The 19600-nt window shown below is 36.1% G+C and overlaps 1 protein-coding gene and 1 non-coding gene across 4 annotated transcripts; one reads left to right on the forward strand and one right to left on the reverse strand.

Moving 5' to 3' along the window:
- Positions 1-5651: 5651 nt before the first annotated feature.
- LOC131225575 (myosin-7-like) lies at positions 5652-6782 on the reverse strand. Of its 3 annotated transcripts, none has more exons than XR_009161401.1 (4): positions 6545-6782; positions 6314-6409; positions 6023-6092; positions 5652-5891 (listed from the first exon to the last, which is right to left on the reverse strand). XR_009161401.1 is itself a non-coding variant. In XM_058221125.1 (3 exons), the coding sequence occupies exons 1-3, from the start codon at positions 6404-6406 to the stop codon at positions 5824-5826; spliced, it is 276 nt and encodes a 91-aa protein (XP_058077108.1). In that variant the 5' UTR covers positions 6407-6515; the 3' UTR covers positions 5652-5823. The 3 variants fall into 3 exon arrangements, 1 of the variants encoding a protein (XP_058077108.1); XR_009161400.1 differs by having other exon boundaries at positions 6264-6409; positions 6545-6774; XM_058221125.1 differs by lacking the exon at positions 6545-6782 and having other exon boundaries at positions 6023-6087; positions 6264-6515.
- A 7126-nt stretch (positions 6783-13908) lies between these two features.
- Positions 13909-14015, forward strand: LOC131226456 (small nucleolar RNA R71). The gene has a single exon (XR_009161839.1). It is a non-coding gene; the product is annotated as a small nucleolar RNA R71 (small nucleolar RNA).
- Positions 14016-19600: the final 5585 nt, after the last annotated feature.

Raw genomic sequence — 19600 nt, forward strand, 5'->3', positions numbered from 1 at the left:
TACACCAATCTGTATGGAGATATTCCAATTGGGGTCTTATAAGCAGTCCTATAAGCCCATAAAGCATCGGATAGTCTGAAGGACCAATCCCTATCTGGCCTTATAGTTTTCTCTAAAATGTATTTGATTTTTCAATTAGAAATCTCAGCTTGCTCACTTGTTTGTGGGTGGTATGGGGTGCTCACTTTATGCTTGATGCCATATTTCTTCATCAAAGCCTTAAATATCCTATTGCAAAAGTGAGACCCGCCATCACTAATGATGGCCTTTGGAGTTCCAAATCTAGAAAAAATATTTTTCTCGAGGAATCGTATGACCACTTTGTTGTCATTGGTCCTACTTAGAATTGCCCCAATCCACTTTGAAACATAGTCCACACCAGCCAATATATAAAGAAATCCAAAAGAATATGAAAATTGACCCATAAAATCAATACCCCAACAATCAAATATCTTCAATGGTAAAATTGGGGATAAAGGCATCATGTTGCACCAGGACACTCTTCTCAACCTTTGACATCTATCACAAGCAACACAGAAAGCATAGGTGTCTTTAAACATGGTGGGCTAGTAAAAACCACACTGTAGGATTTTTGCAGTGGTTTTCTTAGCAGAAAAATGGCCACCACATGTTTCCATGTGACAAAAGGAAATAACACTCTGAACTTCATCCTCTGTGACACAACATCTAAAAATCTGATTATTCCCATATTTATATAAATATGGGTCATCCCAGAAGAAGTTCCTAACCTTGGTTTCAAAATGCTTCATATCTTATGACTTCCAATGATAGGGCATTTTTCCCATTACAAGATAGTTTACTATATCCGCATATCAAGGCAATTTGGAGATCGCAAATAATTGTTCATCAGGAAAAGTATCATAGATATGCATCTCCTCAATGGAATCATCTAACATTAATCTGGAAAGGTGATCAGCCACTACATTTTCTACTCCCTTCTTATCTTTTATCTCTAAGTCAAATTCTTGGAGTAGGAGGATCCATCTCAAAAGTCTTGGCTTTGTATTCTTCTTAGATAGTAAATATTTCAAAGTCGAGTGGTCCGTGAAAATGACCACTTTATATCCCAACAAGTAGGACCCAAACTTATCCAAAGCAAAAATTACTGCAAGTAACTCTTTTTCAGTTGTTGAGTAGTTCACTTGGGCCGAGTTTAGAGTTTTACTCGCATAGTGAATAACGTAGGGCCGTTTATCTTTTCTTTGGCCTAAAACAGCCCCTATGGTATAATCACTTGCATCGTACATTAGTTCAAAAGGAAGCATCCAATCTGGTGGACACATGATAGGTGCAGTGGTAAGAAATGATTTAATTTTATTAAAGGCACTTGCACACTCATCTGTCTACTTAAATAGAACATCCTTTTGAAGAAGATTAGTTAAGGGTCTAGTAATGGCACTAAAGTCCTTGATGAATCTTCTATAAAAATCAACATGCCCTATAAGTGATCTAATATCTCTAACAGTTCAGGGGATAGGTAGATTAGCTATAATGTCGAGTTTTGAGCGATCTACCTCGATTCCATTTTTGAATAACATGACCCAAAACAATTCCTTTTTGAACCATGAAATGACATTTCTTCCAATTTAAGACAAGGTGTTTCTCTTCGGTGGGGTAGCTAAAGGTAAAAAAAATCAATCGCTATAGATTATATCTGTAGCAATAGATGTCAGTAGCTACTCATAAAAGCCGTAGCTATAATTTATGCAGTGAAATGTAGCTACACCTATAGATTAAATCCGTAGCAATAGATATCACTAGCTACGGATAAAGGTCGTAGCTATACTTTCTGTAGCAAAATATACCTACGGTTACAGATTTGATCCATAGCAGTAGATATTCCTAGCTACAGAAAAAAGTAGTAACTATAATTTTTGTGGCGAAATGTACCTACGGCTACGGATAATATCAGTAGCTAAAAGTGGAATGAAATCTGTAGCAATATGTTTTAGTTAGCAATAGCTACAATTTTCAGAACAATAGCTATGGCCAAAATTTGTAGCTATTTTTTAAAAAATTGTAATAATGATGCCTGTTTCCATTGCAAGAACCTGCTGTGATTGATAACTCATCTAAGCTTAATGCTGATAGGAATAGTACATAAAATGCAATTAGGAAAAAAATGATGTATTTATTACAAATAGCAATCAAATTATATAATGCATCCCACATTCACATTTCTAAATAAACAATACTTCATTTTGCTCAACCTATCATAAGAATTACAACTAAGGCGTGCCCTCATGTGCAAGAAACAAATACACTCCAACACAGTAAATACCCTCCATAAAATGCAATAGTGCTCACATTTTTACAGAATTTTCTTTCTTTAGACAATCAATTTCAACAAATACAGAAGATAGAGCTTCTTCTTTCCCTGAAACCGCAGATGTAACTTATGTGGACTTTAACACAAGATCACTTTCAAGTTCTGAAACCCTTCCCTTGAGAAAATGAATTTCATCCTCCAGTGACTTCTTTAGCTTGTCAACCTGTATAAAACAGCATTTGTAGACACAATCAAGCAAGCATGCCTTTGTACACATCTCAAAAGGAAAGAAAGATAATAATAAAAAAAAAACACTTATATAGGAAGAAATAAAAACTGTACCTGCTAATCTTCTAAGCTATGGCAAAATCCAACATGAGTAATGTGGTTTGATGGACTATTGGTTTGTGTAACATTATATAGGAAGAAATCAAAATACAATGAGAGGAGCAATGAAACTAAATCTCCAAGCAAATTATATTCTACAAAAATAATAAACTAAAAGTTTTGAAAAGAATACTACGAAAAACAGAAACCCAATTTAGGAAACAGATAACAAAATTCAAAGAACAAAAGAATAAAAACAACAAAAAAGCAAATTAATATACAAACCCCTCAATAAGTACAAATGATATTAGGAAGTAATAGCATTATTTTTGTTAAATCCAGTATTCTTACGAGTGCGGCCACCGTTCATTGAGCCAATGGTTGAAATGGTGGGCCACATTATGAGATGGCCATGCCCAATTTTCCCCACATGAGGCAACCTATAGTTCACATCAAATGTGGCCCAATCAAACAATTAGAATAATCTAATGGGCGAAACTTTTATCGCATTTCCCATCAACAACATGGCCCGCCACATGAACAGGTCAATCAGATTGCCAAATGGTGGGACCCACATGTACAATTCATTGCACTGATCACTCCGTATACACAGTAACTAAGAACATCACCAGAACAATCACAATCAAAATCAAAATCAAAATCACAACAGAAATTCAAATAAAAAGAACGGAATCGAAACAAACACAAAGCAATACGGAAACATTCAACAATCGAATTTCAGTGGCTTAATAAACATTAAATGACACTTGAATCGGATATTCACCAGTTCAAACAGAAACTATACCAACTTCATCTCTAATTAGTTCTAATTGTTGAAATTTATGTGAAATGTTATTTCTAACCAAAGAGACGTTCAGGGAATTCAAATTACAACTTCTATTACGGTCCCCTACATTTAGGGAGTATTAAATTTTATTTATTTAAAATTTATAGGTTTAGGTTTAGGTTAAGGTTATAGGTTTAGGTCTAGGTGTAGGTTATAGGTAGGTTATAGGTTATAGGTTATAGGTTTAGGTTTAGGTTATAGGTTATAGGTTTAGATTGAGGTTATAGGTTTTGGTTATAGGTTATAGTTTATAGGTTATAGGTCTAGGTTTAGGTTATAGGTTATAGGTTATAGGTTTAGGTTTAGGTTATAGGTTATAGGTTATAGGTTATAGGTTTAGGTTTAGGTTTAGGTTTAGGTTTAAGGATTTGAGAATAGGTTTAGGTTTAGGTTATAAGTTATAGGTTTAGGTTCAGGTTAAGGTTATAGATTTAGGTTTAGGTGTAGGTTATAGGTAGGTTATAGGTTATAGGTTATAGGTTTAGGTTTAGGTTTAGGTTATAGGTTATAGGTTTAGGTTATAGGTTTAGATTGAGGTTATAGGTTATAGGTTTAGGTTTAGGTTTAGATTATAGGTTTAGGTTATAGGTTATAGGTTTAGGAATTGGGGTTCAGGTTCGGTTTCAGGTTTGGGTTTAGGTTTGGGGTTTAGGGTTTAGGGTTATAGGTTATAGGTTATAGGTTTAGGTTTAGTTTATAGGTTATAGGTTATAGGTTAGGTTTAGGAATTCGAGTTCGAGTTCGAGTTTAGATTTAGGTTTTTAAGTTTCGGTTTAAGGTTAGGAAATCATTGTACCCACTATAAATATATGTAGTTTATCTACACCATCCATCTGCTTTTCTAGATCATTTACGGGGTTAAAACCAAAACTGAATCATATCCAAAACTCAGGTGGACCATACCACAAGAAATAGTGGCTATAATGATTTCCATCATTGAAACCTTTCTATGGCCTGTAGTGATGTTTATTTATCATCCAACCTGTTCACAAGTTCACACAGACAGTGATGAAGGGAAAAAAATAAATATCAGCGGTTCCCACCTTCCAAGGACCCCCGCTTAACATCCAGATAGCTCCGATGTACATCCGGATCTGCTTTATCAATTTCAAAATAATACATAAACACGGGCCTATCCAAATGGCTAGGCTACCTATATTGTTGTCCATAGGAAATGGACAGTTTTATCATGGTCACCTTCCAGGGACCCCCGCTCAACATCCGAATAGCTCCGACGCACATCCAAATCTGCTTCATCAATTTCGAGATAATACATAAACATGGGCCTGTCCAAATGGCCAAGCCACCCATATTTTTATCCATAGGAAATAGATAGCTTCATCATGGTCATAACAGCGGTTCTCACCTTCCAGGGACCCCCGCTCAACATCCGAATAACTCCGACACAAATACAGAAACAAACTAATTAGAAACTTACAACAACAAAAGGTACCAGGTCTTTGGTCCAAGGGTGATCCACAATAAAAGTTACCATTTACCATGAACTAAAACCATATATTATCCATACCTTGATTGGACTCACTAACAAGGGTAATCTTTCAATGATGGCCCACTGCTTCTGATAATCACTGCAGGGTTAAGAAAATTACAAAAAGTAAGACTCATGAGATGACATATGTACAAATAATGACAAGACTAGTTTAAAACAAGAAAAAACAAAGATAAAATAAATAGTTAAAAACTTTACCATTTCAATATTGGGCCAAACAAGAATGACCATCATCACATAATAACACATGAAACTTACTACCCAAATGAATTTAAACAAAAAAAAAAAAAAGGATTTCATATCTTGAAACAATGCGTTAAAACTATAACTACAGAATAGAATCTTCAAGAGCAGAAATTACGGTTTTACCAACTGAAAATTATTGCAAAAATTCATGAATTAGTTTTGAAAATTCAACTAATTTTGCTAAAATAAGCTTGGAGACCTACTAATTAGATGAAACTTACTACACAAATGAATTTTAAAAAATCTTAAAGTTGGTGGATCAAAATGGTTCTACTGCAACAGCAAATGGCAGGACCATTCTCCACGAGGATTACTAAATCGAACCGCATTTAAATAGTGTATTTCAGCAAAATTGACATTTTATTTCTTTTCTTTCTTTCTTTTGTTTTTCATTTTTTTCAAGAGGTTTCAGCAAAATGTATAATAGTCTAACAAATTCCAAGAAACCAGAGGCTTTTTGGCCATCTGGTGATGGGTAGAATAACCTCTTGTAATTTTTTTTCTCTTGAAGAATGACTTCCCTCTCTTCCTACACACCATAGAAATAATTGAATCAAAGGGATCACTTGCATACCTTGTCTACAGTGTTGTTCTGCCTGCATACTATATTTGCACTGCCAATATCACCTCTAGTTGAGAACTTACACCTTCTTTCATCACTAATATATCAACTGAAATGCCATGCACAACCAATTACTAGGTTGTATGATAACAAAACAGCAGAAAGAATTTGATAGAATGAGGTCAAAAGCAATGGGAAGGGAGACTCTAAATAAATGAGGATAGAGGTTGAAATGTTTACAGGTGTTTTTAACAAGGCCTGCTACCTTAGAATATCCACGGTCTCCATGTCCAAGAGCTTTTCTTCTAGTCTATGACAAAAAGTAAAAAATGATTTTTCAATTAAAAAAAAGGACAATCATGAGAAAGAAACAAGAGAGCACTAAAGTAGTTGTCTTCTTATAATTTAGAAATGGCAAAACCCATTGAAGTTGAAGCTTAATTCTAGCTTAACAGTCCAAGAAAGTTAACAAAGAAACTACAAGAACATCTGCATGTCAGTCTTCAATTGAATTATCTTTGACTCTACAACCATAGCCTGCTTAAGCATTTCTTCACTAAGCCTGTGTGTTTCTTCATACTTTCTTTCAGTTTCATCTATCTTCTTTTCCAGTGCGCTCACCATGGCCTACGACAAATTAATGGTGAGTGACATAAATATCACAAGTAGAAATGCAAATGCATGTTCATCCATGGAATTTAGGCAAACTAATTTGAAATGTTATGTTATTCATCACAAAACTCCTTAAGATGGTAATCCCACCTTCAGTTGTTCATTTTCAAAAGTCAGTTTATCCAACAGCACACTATCAATGACTGGGACCTCCTATATGACAGGAATTTGGTTTGCTGCTTCTTTCACAGCCTCTTGTTCCTTCACTAGCATCTTTTCAGTTTCTTTGAATTGAAGCTGCAACTCTTCCAATTGCATTTCTTCAATCTTCTTTTCTAGTAAACTCACCATATCCTATAACAAATTAATGTTGAGTGACATAAATATCATAAGAGGCCATTTTTGGATACCCCCACCAAATATTACAGAACTTCAACTGCTAAAAATGATTTTTCCATTCAATCTAAAAGAAATAAATACTAGCGTGATTTAATGCCATTTTCAAAAACGAATGCAATAACCACTAATTAAAAAAAAAATTTAAAAATCACTATGCAGTTCTCACCAAGAAAATCATCATCATCTAAAGACCGACTAACTGGAATCAGCTACACGAATCCTTTTCTGCCATTGCACTCCATCAAGGACCATTTTCTCAGATAAACTAGTTCTCATGAAGGAGATGCATCCCTAAATATGGCCATTTAGTCAATCACCCAGGTTGCAACATTGCAATAAGATTTATATTAACAAAAGAAATACTAAAACCATATATTTTCTTATGGTTTCTCTGCAACATTAGCAGAATAAGCTAATTCTATAACTAGGCAAGTTTCTCTGCAACATTAGCAGCATAAGCTTATTCTACAACTAGGCAGATTCCTTAGTGACATTTGTAGAATAAGCTAATTCTACAATATGTGTGGAGCCCATCATGATATGTGCAAGGTTCCACTGTCCATCATGTGTCTGCCCCCCTCATTTTCCTTTTGAAGGACAACAATCAGGCTGACCCAAAACTCGGGTGGGTCACACCATATAAAATCATGCCCAAATCCGCTAAAATCACGTGGTGTGGCTCATTTGAGTTTTGGAATAGTCTGATCTTTTGGGTGTCAATCCATCCTTGTGGGGCGCGTCTTATGAATGGATTATATGGCAAACACAAAACATGGCGGGCTTCCTATCCCAATCATTGGGTGTCATGTGAACCGCCTTTGTTTTGGAATGGTCTGATTTTCTAGATATGGGTGAACTTATGAATGGATTGTATGGCAAACATAAAACAAGCCGCAGTGAAAAATAGAACTGAATCAATCAAAACATTATCTTCAAAATACCTGCAGCAATCATACATGTTAGTGTAGAACAGATGTTGGAAATAATCTAATAAAAGCTATCCAATAGCTACTATGCATGCAGAAGATGAACTAGAAGACCAGATGAAAGTCCTTAGACATCAACCCATTTATTTCGAGAGGCTTTTTACCATTCCTAAATCCATGTGCAGAAAGACCAGATGACTAGAAAAAATATGTGAGAAACAATAATCAATCTGAAAGAAGCTTGATTCAGTCAGCACAATGCCTTAGTTGTAAGATCCTTCATTGTTGATACTAACTTGTCAAAGACTTGGTCTTGATACCAGGTGTTCCCGACTAATATCCTGGGACCTGTTACTGGAGTAAAAGAACACGATATTGTAACTTTGGATAATATTGAGCGCCATAGCTGTAGTAGGCATTAGCCCAAGAATAGTCAAAGATAAATTCTCCATACGAGTGACTGCAATTCAAAGTAACTAAAATAGTTCAGCTACTATCATATAGAAGCAATTAAAAGTTGATTGTAAAAGTTAACGATAACTATTTAAACAAGAAAAAGTAACAAGAACAGAACATGGACAACATTGTGGATGCTAAACCTTTTAAGATAAAGTGGAACACCACCTACAATATTTTCGTATATATTTATCCTGAGCAATAAGATGTCGAGGCACCCATCCTGTTTCCTGAAATCATTTCAGATAAGATATCAAAAAAAGGTCCGAGGGTATAGGTTGATGCTAGTAACTATATGATATACATAAGAACTTATTTGTCATATATTCATGGATGAACATCTAAAGAGAAGAACAGATCCAAGTGTTTAGAAACTCATGACAATATGATATGATGCAATGATCAAACCTGCACTGCAAAATAATTAACAAAATGCAACTGAGAATGGATCTTTCAGCTACAAACTTTAGAAGAAAAAATCTGATCGTTATATAACCTTTCAAGCCTTGACTTGTAAGATCCTTGTTGACATTAAGATCTCTTCCATAAATAAAGGATATGACAGAAAATGAATGTCTAACAGTCTAAAAAATGAACTATGACACTATAACAAAATCTAAACTGATACTGTGAGTGTAACCATTTGCATCTATTAAAGAGAAAATAGACAACAACAAGTGAATCTGTTGCAGACCCAGGTCAGATCCCAGTCAACAACAAGACAAGCCTAGAAGCTCGACAGTCCACTGTCATCTCATGAGATCGCCATCATGAGAACCCCATGCCATCCCTTCTATTAGTGAAGTAAATTGTACAAATCTTGTGGGATGCCTATCAAACAAAGATCAAACTGAGGACTAATTAAATTTCCATGATAAATAAATCAGATTATAGAACCTGAATTGTAAATTGTAGGATGTTAACCACAAGCTCTTGTTATGAGAACCCAAAATATGATTCAAGATCATGATAGTCCAAGGGACACCTGAGAGCTGATTGGAGGCCACCATTCTCCCGATAACCACAACAAAACACGTGCACAAACCCTATACTCAACTCAAGCATGCCCTTGTAAATCATACATGTAAATCCCAATAACCAAAGTGTTCTCCCTTTGTCTCCAACAAACCATATCCGGAAGAGTTCTCAATAACTAAAGTGTCAAGTGGAGGAGAAAAGGAACCCATAAAGCAGTTGAACTTTATGGATACCAAAGGCCTGACATCAACACCAAGTCCAATTCTCAGTGGATCTTATGGTAAAGTGAAGGATTCCTACAATGGCTGTGCAGGTGATACACCTTTCTAACCTTATCATAACCAAAGAAAAGAAAAGAAAAGAAAAAAGGAAAGGAAGAAATAAGAAAGGGAGAAAAAAAAAAAGGGAAGAAAGAAATGTGATTCACCTTACCAACCTATTTTAGATATGCCCAAGCCCCAAAGCCTTATAAGCAATTGTCCAAATATCATAAAATGTAGTAACATGCCACACCTTTTTCTCTTTCCTGCACCAAGGGTCTATTTGGAGCAGGGCCTAATCCCAACCCTCCTGGATTTTCCACCGGAGAATGTAGGATCCAAATTTATCTAGTGTTTGGTTTATTCATGAAGTCATGTGGGGAGTGGCAAAGACATTAAGAAGGCCACCTTTTGGAAGTTCGTTTCATCTGCTGCCCAAAATGGAAGGGACAGGGCTACCCAATCGAAATCCATCCATCTTGGCCACCCTTGTCCAAACAAGCCCTCAACAAGAATCTCTTGGTTGAAGCATTTCGTTAAACATGATGAAGTTGGCCTTAATTAATTTGATCAGATCATCACCAGTACATTTACATGATGAAGTTATGTGGATTTTTTGAGTAATTTTAATTGATGCAACCATGTCGATGAAACATGTCTTAGTAATTCCGTGTCCATGGAGTAATTTTTCAGTCTCACATTGGAGGGGGTGTAGAAATACCATTAAGTTTCGACAATTTGTGGCAATAATGTTATACATATCTATGGTGTTTTGTCAAAAAAAATATCTCCTAGCATGAATGTCATTTCAACAAACAGATAGTATGCCATTTCATCAAACAGATAGCATGCCATTTCAACAAACAGATAGCATGTCATTTCATCAAATAGTTAGCGTATATCAAATCTGAAAGACAGGAAAAGAGATACAAATAGAAGAAGATATCAAACCTATGGAGAGGAGCTTCACTGCGTGTGTTTCTTCGAGCAGGAGATTCACGACTGCTGCAATGGAGAGAGAGGGAGAGAGAAGAGGGCGTTCATGGCTGATGCATTAGAGAGAGAGGGAGGAGAATGAGAGAGAAGAAGCAGAGATCGGGAGGGAGAGTGAGGATTAGGGAAAGAAGAGCTTAGGGAAAGCTCTGATTAGGGAACGAAGAGAGAGAGAGAGAGAGAGTGAAATACCTGTGTTTGGGCGCGGCTCTATTTTGAGCGCGCGCCCAAATTTGGGGGTCTTCTGATGGACAGATGTAGACGGTCCGATCAGGGGCTCCGTGGGGCCCACCATGATGTATTTCATTAATCCATTCCGCTCTATACTTTTAATAAATTATTTTACTTTAGGACACCAAATTTTAGGTATATTGAAGGCCTAAGTGGACCACACCATAAGAAGTAACTGTAATTTAATATCAACATTTTCTACCGTGTGGTCCACTTGAGCCTTCGATCTAGCTGGTTTTTTTATCCTTTAAAGTAATATTTAAAAATATATAGACGGCTTAGATAGAACATATAGTTTTTTTAGGCCTCATAGAGCCCCTTACAACACTATTAATTATTAATGGTGTATCAACTTTTTAGCTACGGATTAAAACCGTAGCAACCATAGCTAAGGTTTATATCCGTAGCAAAAAAGTAACGTGGTCTGAATCCTTTGCCCCTTTTTTTGGTAGTGAGATAATATGGCCCAAAACAATTTCCTTTTGAACCATGAAATGACATTTCTCTCAATTTAAGACAAGGTACTTCTCTTCACACCTAAATAGGACAAAAGATAAATTATTGAGGCATTCCTCAAAACTACTCTCAAATACAGAGAAGTCATCCATGAAAACCTCAAGAAACTTTCCAACCATATTTAAAAAAATACTTAACATACACCATTGAAAAGTTGCCAAGGCATTACACAATCCATATGACATCCGTTTGAAAGCAAACATGTTAAATAGACAAGTGAACATGATTTTCTCTTAGTCTTCCAAGGCTATCTCTATTTGGTTATATCCGGAATATCCATCAAGAAAACTATAAAAGGAGTGACCTGCTACCCTCTCTAAAACTTGATCAATGAATGGTAGAGGGAAATGGTCCTTCTTTGTGACCTGATTCAATTTTCTATAGTCAATGCAAACACGTCAACCTGCGGTGACACGTGTTAGTATGAGTTCATTATTAGAATTTTATACAATAGTTATTCCAGATTTCTTTGGAACTACTTGAGTTGGACTCACCCAAATACTATCAGATATTAGGTAGATGATTCCCACATCCAATAATTTGATCACCTCATTTTTTACAACTTCCATCATGTTTGAATTGTGACGCCTTTGAGGTTGTCTAATTGGTTTGGCATCCTCATCGAAGTGGATTCAATGGGTGCATATGGAAGGGCTTATACCCTTGATGTTAGAAATGGTCCAGCCCAAGGCTCCTTTGTGGTCCCTTAGAATATTCAACAATTTAATCTCTTGATTTTTGTCTAAAAATGAAGAGATCACCACAGGATAAGTTTTATTTTCACCTAATTATATATATTTAAGCTCATTCGGTACTGATTTTAAATTAAGCTTTAAAACATTGGTTGGTGATGGTGGACGTCGTGAGTCCTCAATAGATGGTATTTGAGTGCGCAGTCTCCATTGGTACATACCAATGTCCTGAGTGTTAGTGCTCTTATTATCATCACAAATTTCAACAAACACTTTTTCTAAATCAGATTTTTTTTCAAGTCCCCAATGACTTGAATCAATTCCTCAGTCAGACTAGGTTCCAATTCCTCTTCTTCTATCAAGTAGTCTATGAAATTCAGCTCATGGATCTCATTATTATCAATGGGCTGCTTACATAGATTGAAAATATTTAGCTCTAGAGTCATGTTACCAAAACACAAGTTCATCATTCCATTCCTGCAACTTATGATTGCATTCGAAGTTGCTAGGAATGGGCGGCCTAAAATGATGGGAACTTGAGCGCTAGCATTTACACATGGTTCAATGTCTAGTATAATAAAATCCACGAGGAAGTAGAATTTCTCCACTTAGACTAACACATCCTCTAAAATTTCCCTTGGTACCTTAATGGTGCAGTCAGCGAGTTGGAGTGTAATTGTGGTTGGTTTAAGCTCGCCTAACCCTATTTGTTTGTAAACCGAATAAGGTACTAAGTTGACACTTGCACCCAAATCTAGGAAATCATGCTTAATTTGAAAATTCTCAATATTACAAGGAATAGTGGGACTTCCTGGGTCTTTGTATTTGGGTACGGCCCTTTGTTGAATGATAGCGCTCACTTTCTCAGTAAGGAAGGCCTTTTTATGCACATTTAATTTCCTCTTTAAAGTGCACAAGTCCTTGAGATATTTAGCATATGATGAAATTTGTCTAATGGCATCAAGCAGAGGAATATTGATAGTAATCTTTTGGAGCACATCCAATACCTCTTGATATTTCATGATGACAGTTGAATTCCAAAGCCTAGATACGAACGGAACTAGAGGTTCATATAACTTAGTCTCTTTATCCTTTTATTGTTGTAGCTCTTGAACCATAGCCGGTTTATCATTCTCTTGAGACAGTGACTCATTCTCCGGTATTTCTACCGGTTGCATTATTTTGTTATTGACCTCTTTTTCACTTCTCAAGGTAATGATGGCCTTAGCTTGTTCATGATGTAACTCACTTGGATTTGAGTCTCGAATGAAATGTGTGTTTCTAGGGTTTAGTACAGGTTGAGAATGAATGATGCTTTTTCCTTAGCATTTAGTTAAGTCTTAATCCTAGCCACGGCTGTCTTTAATTCCTAATTTGATTGGATTAGAGACTGATTCATTTGAGTTTGAGAGCTCATGAATGCGGTCAATGCATCCTCCACAGATGATCGCTTTGGTGGGGGTACATATGGTGCATTGTTAGGTGCCCCAAAGAAGTTGTTTTGTGGAGGCATTTGAGGTGCATTAGGCACATTAATTTGTGGTTCATTCCTCCAACTAAGATTAGGATGGTTATGCTAATTTGGATTATACGTGTTTCCCATTGGTTACATAACTGACCTTTGGTAATTATTTATAACATTTGCTTGCTCATGCTCATGCATGATATTTTGTACAACTGAGATTATTGGACAATCCTTTGTGTTATGGTCTATACCACCACAAATGCTACAAAAATTACCTAAGGAAGTGTTAACTTTAACCATATCAACTTTCCTAATTTTCAAGGCTTCAACCTTTCTAGCCAATACAGCGAATTTTGCATTAAAGTCATCTTCCTCTCTTAGGACATACATCCCCGCTTTCTCTCTAGGAATGGGTCTAGTTTGGTCTAGTTTAGCAAAGACATCCCATGTCTACATATTCTCTGCTAACATATCTAGAAAATCCCAAGCCTCATTATGATCTTTGGCAAGAAAGGTTCCACTATACATCATCTCTATGAACTGACGGGTATCCATGGTGAGCCCGTTTCGGAACGCATCAATCACATGTCATGGTTCATAACCATGATGTGGACAAGTAATTAGAATGTCTTTGAAGCGCTCCTAAGCTTTAAAAAATAGTTCATTCCCCTTTTGGGAGAATAACATGATTTCTTACTTCAGTGCATTTGTTTTGTGATTAGGAAAGAACTTTTTCAAAAACTCTCTACTTAAGGCTTGCCATAAAGTGATGGTATTAGGTCTTAGAGAGTTGAGCCATGCTTTGTCCCGATCCTTTAGAGAAAATGAGAATAACTTAAGCTTAAGTATATCCCTATTGCCATTATTTACTTGTAATGTTGCAATTACTTCCTCAAAGTCCTTGAGGTGCAAGTAGGGGCTTTAAGAATCCAAGCCATGAAATTTAGGAATCAATTGAATCACACCTGGTTTAAAATCAATGTTCCATATGTGAGCAGGGAACACTATGCAAGATGGTAAAGTTGATCTCTTAGGGTGTAAATGTTCACATAAAGTTCGTAGTTGGTTTAACACATTCGTATGAACTTCATTTTCATTCTCAAGAGGAGGATTAGGTTGATTTTCTCTGTTTTGATTTATAGTTGGATCTAGCAAATTTGGATTTAGATTATCAACTGGGTCTGCCATGAAATCTAAGTGATGTTGAGTGCCTCTTCTAAGTGAATGATCAAGGCCTGGAACTAGTCCACCTTCGGAGGAGAGTTGATTTTTTGATCCCTACTCCAATGGGACATAAACCATCCACACCGCACAACAAATACCACTAATTCAAATAGCAAGTATAATACTTAAATTAAAAATAAAAACTTAACCAACAACCCAGGCGGCAGGGTCGACCATAAGGGTTCAGTCCACAAAGCAAAATAAATCAACAACCCATGCGGCAAGGCTGACCATGAGGATTCAGTTTACAACGTAAAAATAAATCAACAATCCAGGTGGCAGGGCCGACCATGAGGGTTCAGGCCACAAAAATAATAATAAAAATAAATAAATAAACAAAAGTAAAATTAATACAAAAATTAAACTAGGCTAATCTAGAAAATAGATTCAACGGATGATCTTTGTGATCAAACAGCAACTATAGGACAACCATAGCACTTGGGTGATAAAATCCCAAGCAGGATAACCTTATGTCATATCTAGTGTTTGAAAAACCCAACTGAATTTACTTTCAAAGAAAAAAAATCTACAGAAAATTTGGAGGGTTTAGAAGAGAACTTACCTTAGAAAAGAACTTACCTTAGCTATCTTGCACAGATCTAATCTATCTCAGTCTCTCCCTGGCAACGGCGCCAAAAACTTGATTGCTTGCCTCCAATTGCAGAGGTTTGTAAGTAGTATCCCGTGAATACAAGGTCGATCCCGCTAGGAGATGAATTGTGAGAAGGAAAAAATCAAATGTAAAACAAAGTAATAAAAACTAAACTGATGATTTGATTTTAGGATTTTTGAATGGATGTAATTCAACTGAATTAAAATAACATCCAAGCTTCAAAGTTCCACACATAGGTTAATATTCCAAAATCATGATGACTTGGATAACACAACTAGGATCTGAGCACTATGGTCAACCTAATTGGAAAATAAAATAGTTTAAATATTTTAATAAGTGATATAAAATATTAGAAAATCATGGATTTGCCCAATTGATATATATTCTCAAGCGTCAGTGATTTTAAGAATTCAATATCAATGAGATAATGAAAATCAAAGAAATAAAACAAGTTGAGAACCTCTCATATCTAGGAAATCTGATTAATCTAGGGTAAGTCTATCCATAATGTGGATCTCATATGATAGAAACATATGGATCTCACAAGAGGATAAAAAAATAAAACCTAAACAATAGATAACATGCATACACCATTCTTCTCATCATTAAAACAATCAATCATTATAACTTAAAGAATTATTAAACCCATGTACTTCCCTTCTAGCTTGGGCTAAGAGGAACTTAGAAAAACATAATTAAATTGTAGAAAGAAAAAGTAACAAGAAAGAAAAATTGAAAATAGAAAAGATCTAAAATTTAAAAAAAAAAATAACTTATAAAGCTTTAATAAAACTAAAAACTCTTTAAAAACCCTAAATTTTACTTTGGGATGCCTTGAACGATCCTTAGGAATGCCCTAAGAAGCCATATTTATAAGTGGGGAACTCCAATTTTCGTACAGAGTTGAAAAGCTCTAGAAACCGCCTCAAATTTACGCAGTTTTTCAAAATAGACTTCTTACTGCACAGTTTGTTTAAAATAGATTTTCTGCTGCATAGTTTTTCAAAATAGACTTCAGAGCTTCAGAATACACTTTTAAGGACGATTTCAGGATTCTTTACTTCAAATCTTCGATTCTTTTTATTCCTCACTTGGTTTTCTTGGATCTTTGACATATGAATTCTTCAATCTTGGTCTCCTAAGATCCATCCCTTGCCTTAGTGATTCTTGAGCATCAAATTCATGCTTTTTAGCACTCTTTTTTAATCTAAGCTCTTAAATTCACCTTACAACACATACATGAGTAAAATAGAACATTAAGCTGATTCATGTTCATAAAACTAAAATATAAATGGGAAAAATTATGCATTATTTGAGTCTCAACAACGAGTACGATGGTAGCCTAGTTCTTATGGGCAATGATCATGCATGTAAGATGGTAAGAATTGCTTCTGTTCACTTCAATAAGTTTAATGACATGGAGCATTCTCTAACCAATATAAGGTACATTTGGGATTTGAATAAGAATCTAATATCTATGAGAGCTTTACATGCAATCGGGTGAAAATTCGCCAATTATGAATATGTCATAAAGGTTTCAAAAGGAGCAGTCACAATTATGAAAGCACAGAGGAGCGAAAATATTTACAAGTTGATTAGGAATATTATATCAAATGGTGCTACAGCATCTGTAGCAGAGTCCAGGTTGGCACATTTGTGGCATGCGCGCCTAGGCCACATAAGTGATTACGGTATGAAGATACTTCTTGATCATTATTTAATTTTTCACTTTAAAAGTTTTGATTTAGATATATGTGAGCATTGCATATACGGAAAACAATTAAGGTTAAGTTTTAAAATCAGAAAACATGTCACTAAAGGTCAACTTGACTATGTGCATTCAGATGTCTGAAGGTCATTGCCTATTGTTTTTGGATTAGGGTTGTCATTCTTTGTTACATTTATTGATGATTTCTTTATGTTTGAGTTTATTATTTGAAATATAAATTAATATATTTTGCACTTTCAAAACATGAAAGGTAATGATTATAAAACAAACAGGGAGGAAGGTGAAAATTATGAGGACAAACAATGATTGAGAATTTACTTCTAAAATTTTTTACCAATACTTAAAAATGAGGGGATAATGAGGCATACACCATAAAAGAATAGTGTGGCTGAATATATGAATCAGACTCTTTTAGAAAGGGCCCAAAGTATGTTGAGTAATTTTGGGTTGGGCAAGGAGATATGGGCTGAGGCCATCTCTACGGCTTGCTATGGAGTGGTCATGTAGTTGATTACTTAAGACTGTGGATATTTGGTTGTGATGCTTACTCTCATATACCGTCAGTTGCGAGAGATAAACTAGACCAAAGGTTTAAGAAGTGCATTTTTGTCGGCTATAGTGATGAGACGAAATGATACAAATTGTATGTTGTGGTTTCATGAAAAATCATATTTAGCCAAGACATCAAGTTTGATGAAGGTTCCTTATTTCAGAAGAATGAGCATAAGGAAACAGAAAAATCAGCAATTAATGGTGAAATACTTGAAGAACCTGAGTCATTGATAGAGGTACAGGAAGAGGTGGAACACCCACATGTTAGGAGAAATCTACTAAGGGATCACAAGTTTCTGTTGAGAAACATAGATGACTCAAATGTAGTATTTGTTATCATTACAAAAGAGGGGTTGTAACGCCCTGAAATTCGGGGGTCGAGCATAGCTCAGCTCCCGAGTTCCAAAACATCACTTATGCAACATATTGAATGATGGATGTATATTGTCTGTATTAGCGCATAAAACATGGAATAGATTAAGCCAAACTGCAAATATAATTCAGGGATAAGTGAAGAAAGTAAGCGGAAGACTTAATGAAATATATGTGTACAAGTGCAAATCCCTGAAATACATATGCATACCAGGTCGTATTTCAAGGTTTGTTATCAAGATTACAAGTATCAAATTACATCATTAAATTCCCAAAAGAAATCCCAGCATCCCGCGCATCAGAACAAGGCTCACTAGAACCCGTCTGAAAACTGCATAAAAGAGAAAGCAGCTTCATCATCATCAATCTCCCGCTCTGCCTCAGAAGTCACCTCAACATCTGCAACATCAGCAACTAAGACAGAGTCTGGTGGGTGTTTAACACCACCCCAGAACGTGGGAGTGAGTTATCAACTCAGTGGAACAATAAAGAAAAGGTTAACATGTTATCAGTTCAATTAAGCAGTAATGATAAAGTGGAACAATTAAACATGTCCTAAGTACTCTTGTTAATGCAAGGATGTATGAAGAATGATGTGTGCCCTCACGCGTACACCCTCAGCGTCTTCCTCTTACGTTACGCATGACATCGCCTCAAAGTGCGCCATGTCTACAAAGCACATGCAAATGCGGTGCATGAACATGATTACCAAGTTGTTATTAGTCCTTTTCATACAGCAGGATTGGGAAGCTAAGGTACCTTCCTCATATCACCATCCAAACAATGATCCATTCTAGGGTCGTCAGTCCTAGGCATCTCATACGATCATATGGTTTGAGGTCGTTGCAAAGGGCTCATCACCAATCAATGCACACCTATCATACCTTTATTACTACAATAAGGCTCGTCACCTTAATGCAGTATCCAGGCATGCTCGAGGTCACTACAAAGGGCTCGTCAGCACGAATATAGTGTCCCATACTACCATAATCGGCTCACGAGTTTAGTTGCTCACTGGTCACTACGGGGAGGCTCGTCACCCCAGCGTAGGCCAACAGCTCGACCACGGTGTCCCATACCACCATGTCCAGCTCATGAGTCTTAGCGGATCAAGGTACCATGGTTAATAGGATTTCATCGGTAAGTTTGGTGCCCTAGATTCAAACAGTAGTGTCCATACATGGTGAACATACATCGGACAATCGGGTTACTTGACGAACTTGACTAGCACGAGCGCACGTTGGGTTGAACGACATAGAGTGCACAAACACTCCGCGTGGCCAAACCACTGCCGACAACTCTAATACGACTCGGGTTCGTCTAATCACGTTCTACGTGGCAAAAGCAACCTCAGCCACGAACTTAAGGCCGATTACCGATTTCTTGGACTATTCATAGTCCCAAACACATTCCACTACAACAGATATTCATATCTAATTTAGAATAGTAATGGAACAACAACTCAAATCATGTAGTACGTAAGCATCTGAAGAATATCAACTTAACATGGATTTAAGCATAAGCAAGACTTGAAATTAAACAACAAGGAATGTAACTTGCATGAAGGAAATCATACACACTAGTGGGAGAGTTGAGAATCGCTTCTCAACGCCCATACTAGATCGATATATCACACTTTAGATCATTCAGACATTTTTACAAACACTTAGTATACATAATACAACATACATGACGTATATTGAAATACACACATTTGGACAATTCCTTTTACCAAGGAGTTGCCGCACATACAATAAGCATAAGTACATGACAAATAATCATGGCAATCACATGTTCATA

The sequence above is a fragment of the Magnolia sinica genome, chromosome 14 (genome assembly GCF_029962835.1).
Source record: "Magnolia sinica isolate HGM2019 chromosome 14, MsV1, whole genome shotgun sequence".
NCBI classification, from domain to species: domain Eukaryota; kingdom Viridiplantae; phylum Streptophyta; class Magnoliopsida; order Magnoliales; family Magnoliaceae; genus Magnolia; species Magnolia sinica.

Excerpts from the sequence above, each read along its gene's own strand:
- LOC131225575 (XM_058221125.1), bottom strand. The coding sequence starts at position 6,406 with ATGGTGAGCGCACTGGAAAAGAAGATAGATGAAACTGAAAGAAAGTAT. Across the intron at positions 6,088-6,263 it reads ACTGACATGCAGATGTTCTT|AAGAAAAGCTCTTGGACATG; the intron begins GTAGTTTCTTTG and ends GTCATAGACTAG. Across the intron at positions 5,892-6,022 it reads AGGCCTTGTTAAAAACACCT|TTGATATATTAGTGATGAAA; the intron begins GTAAACATTTCA and ends ATGGCATTTCAG.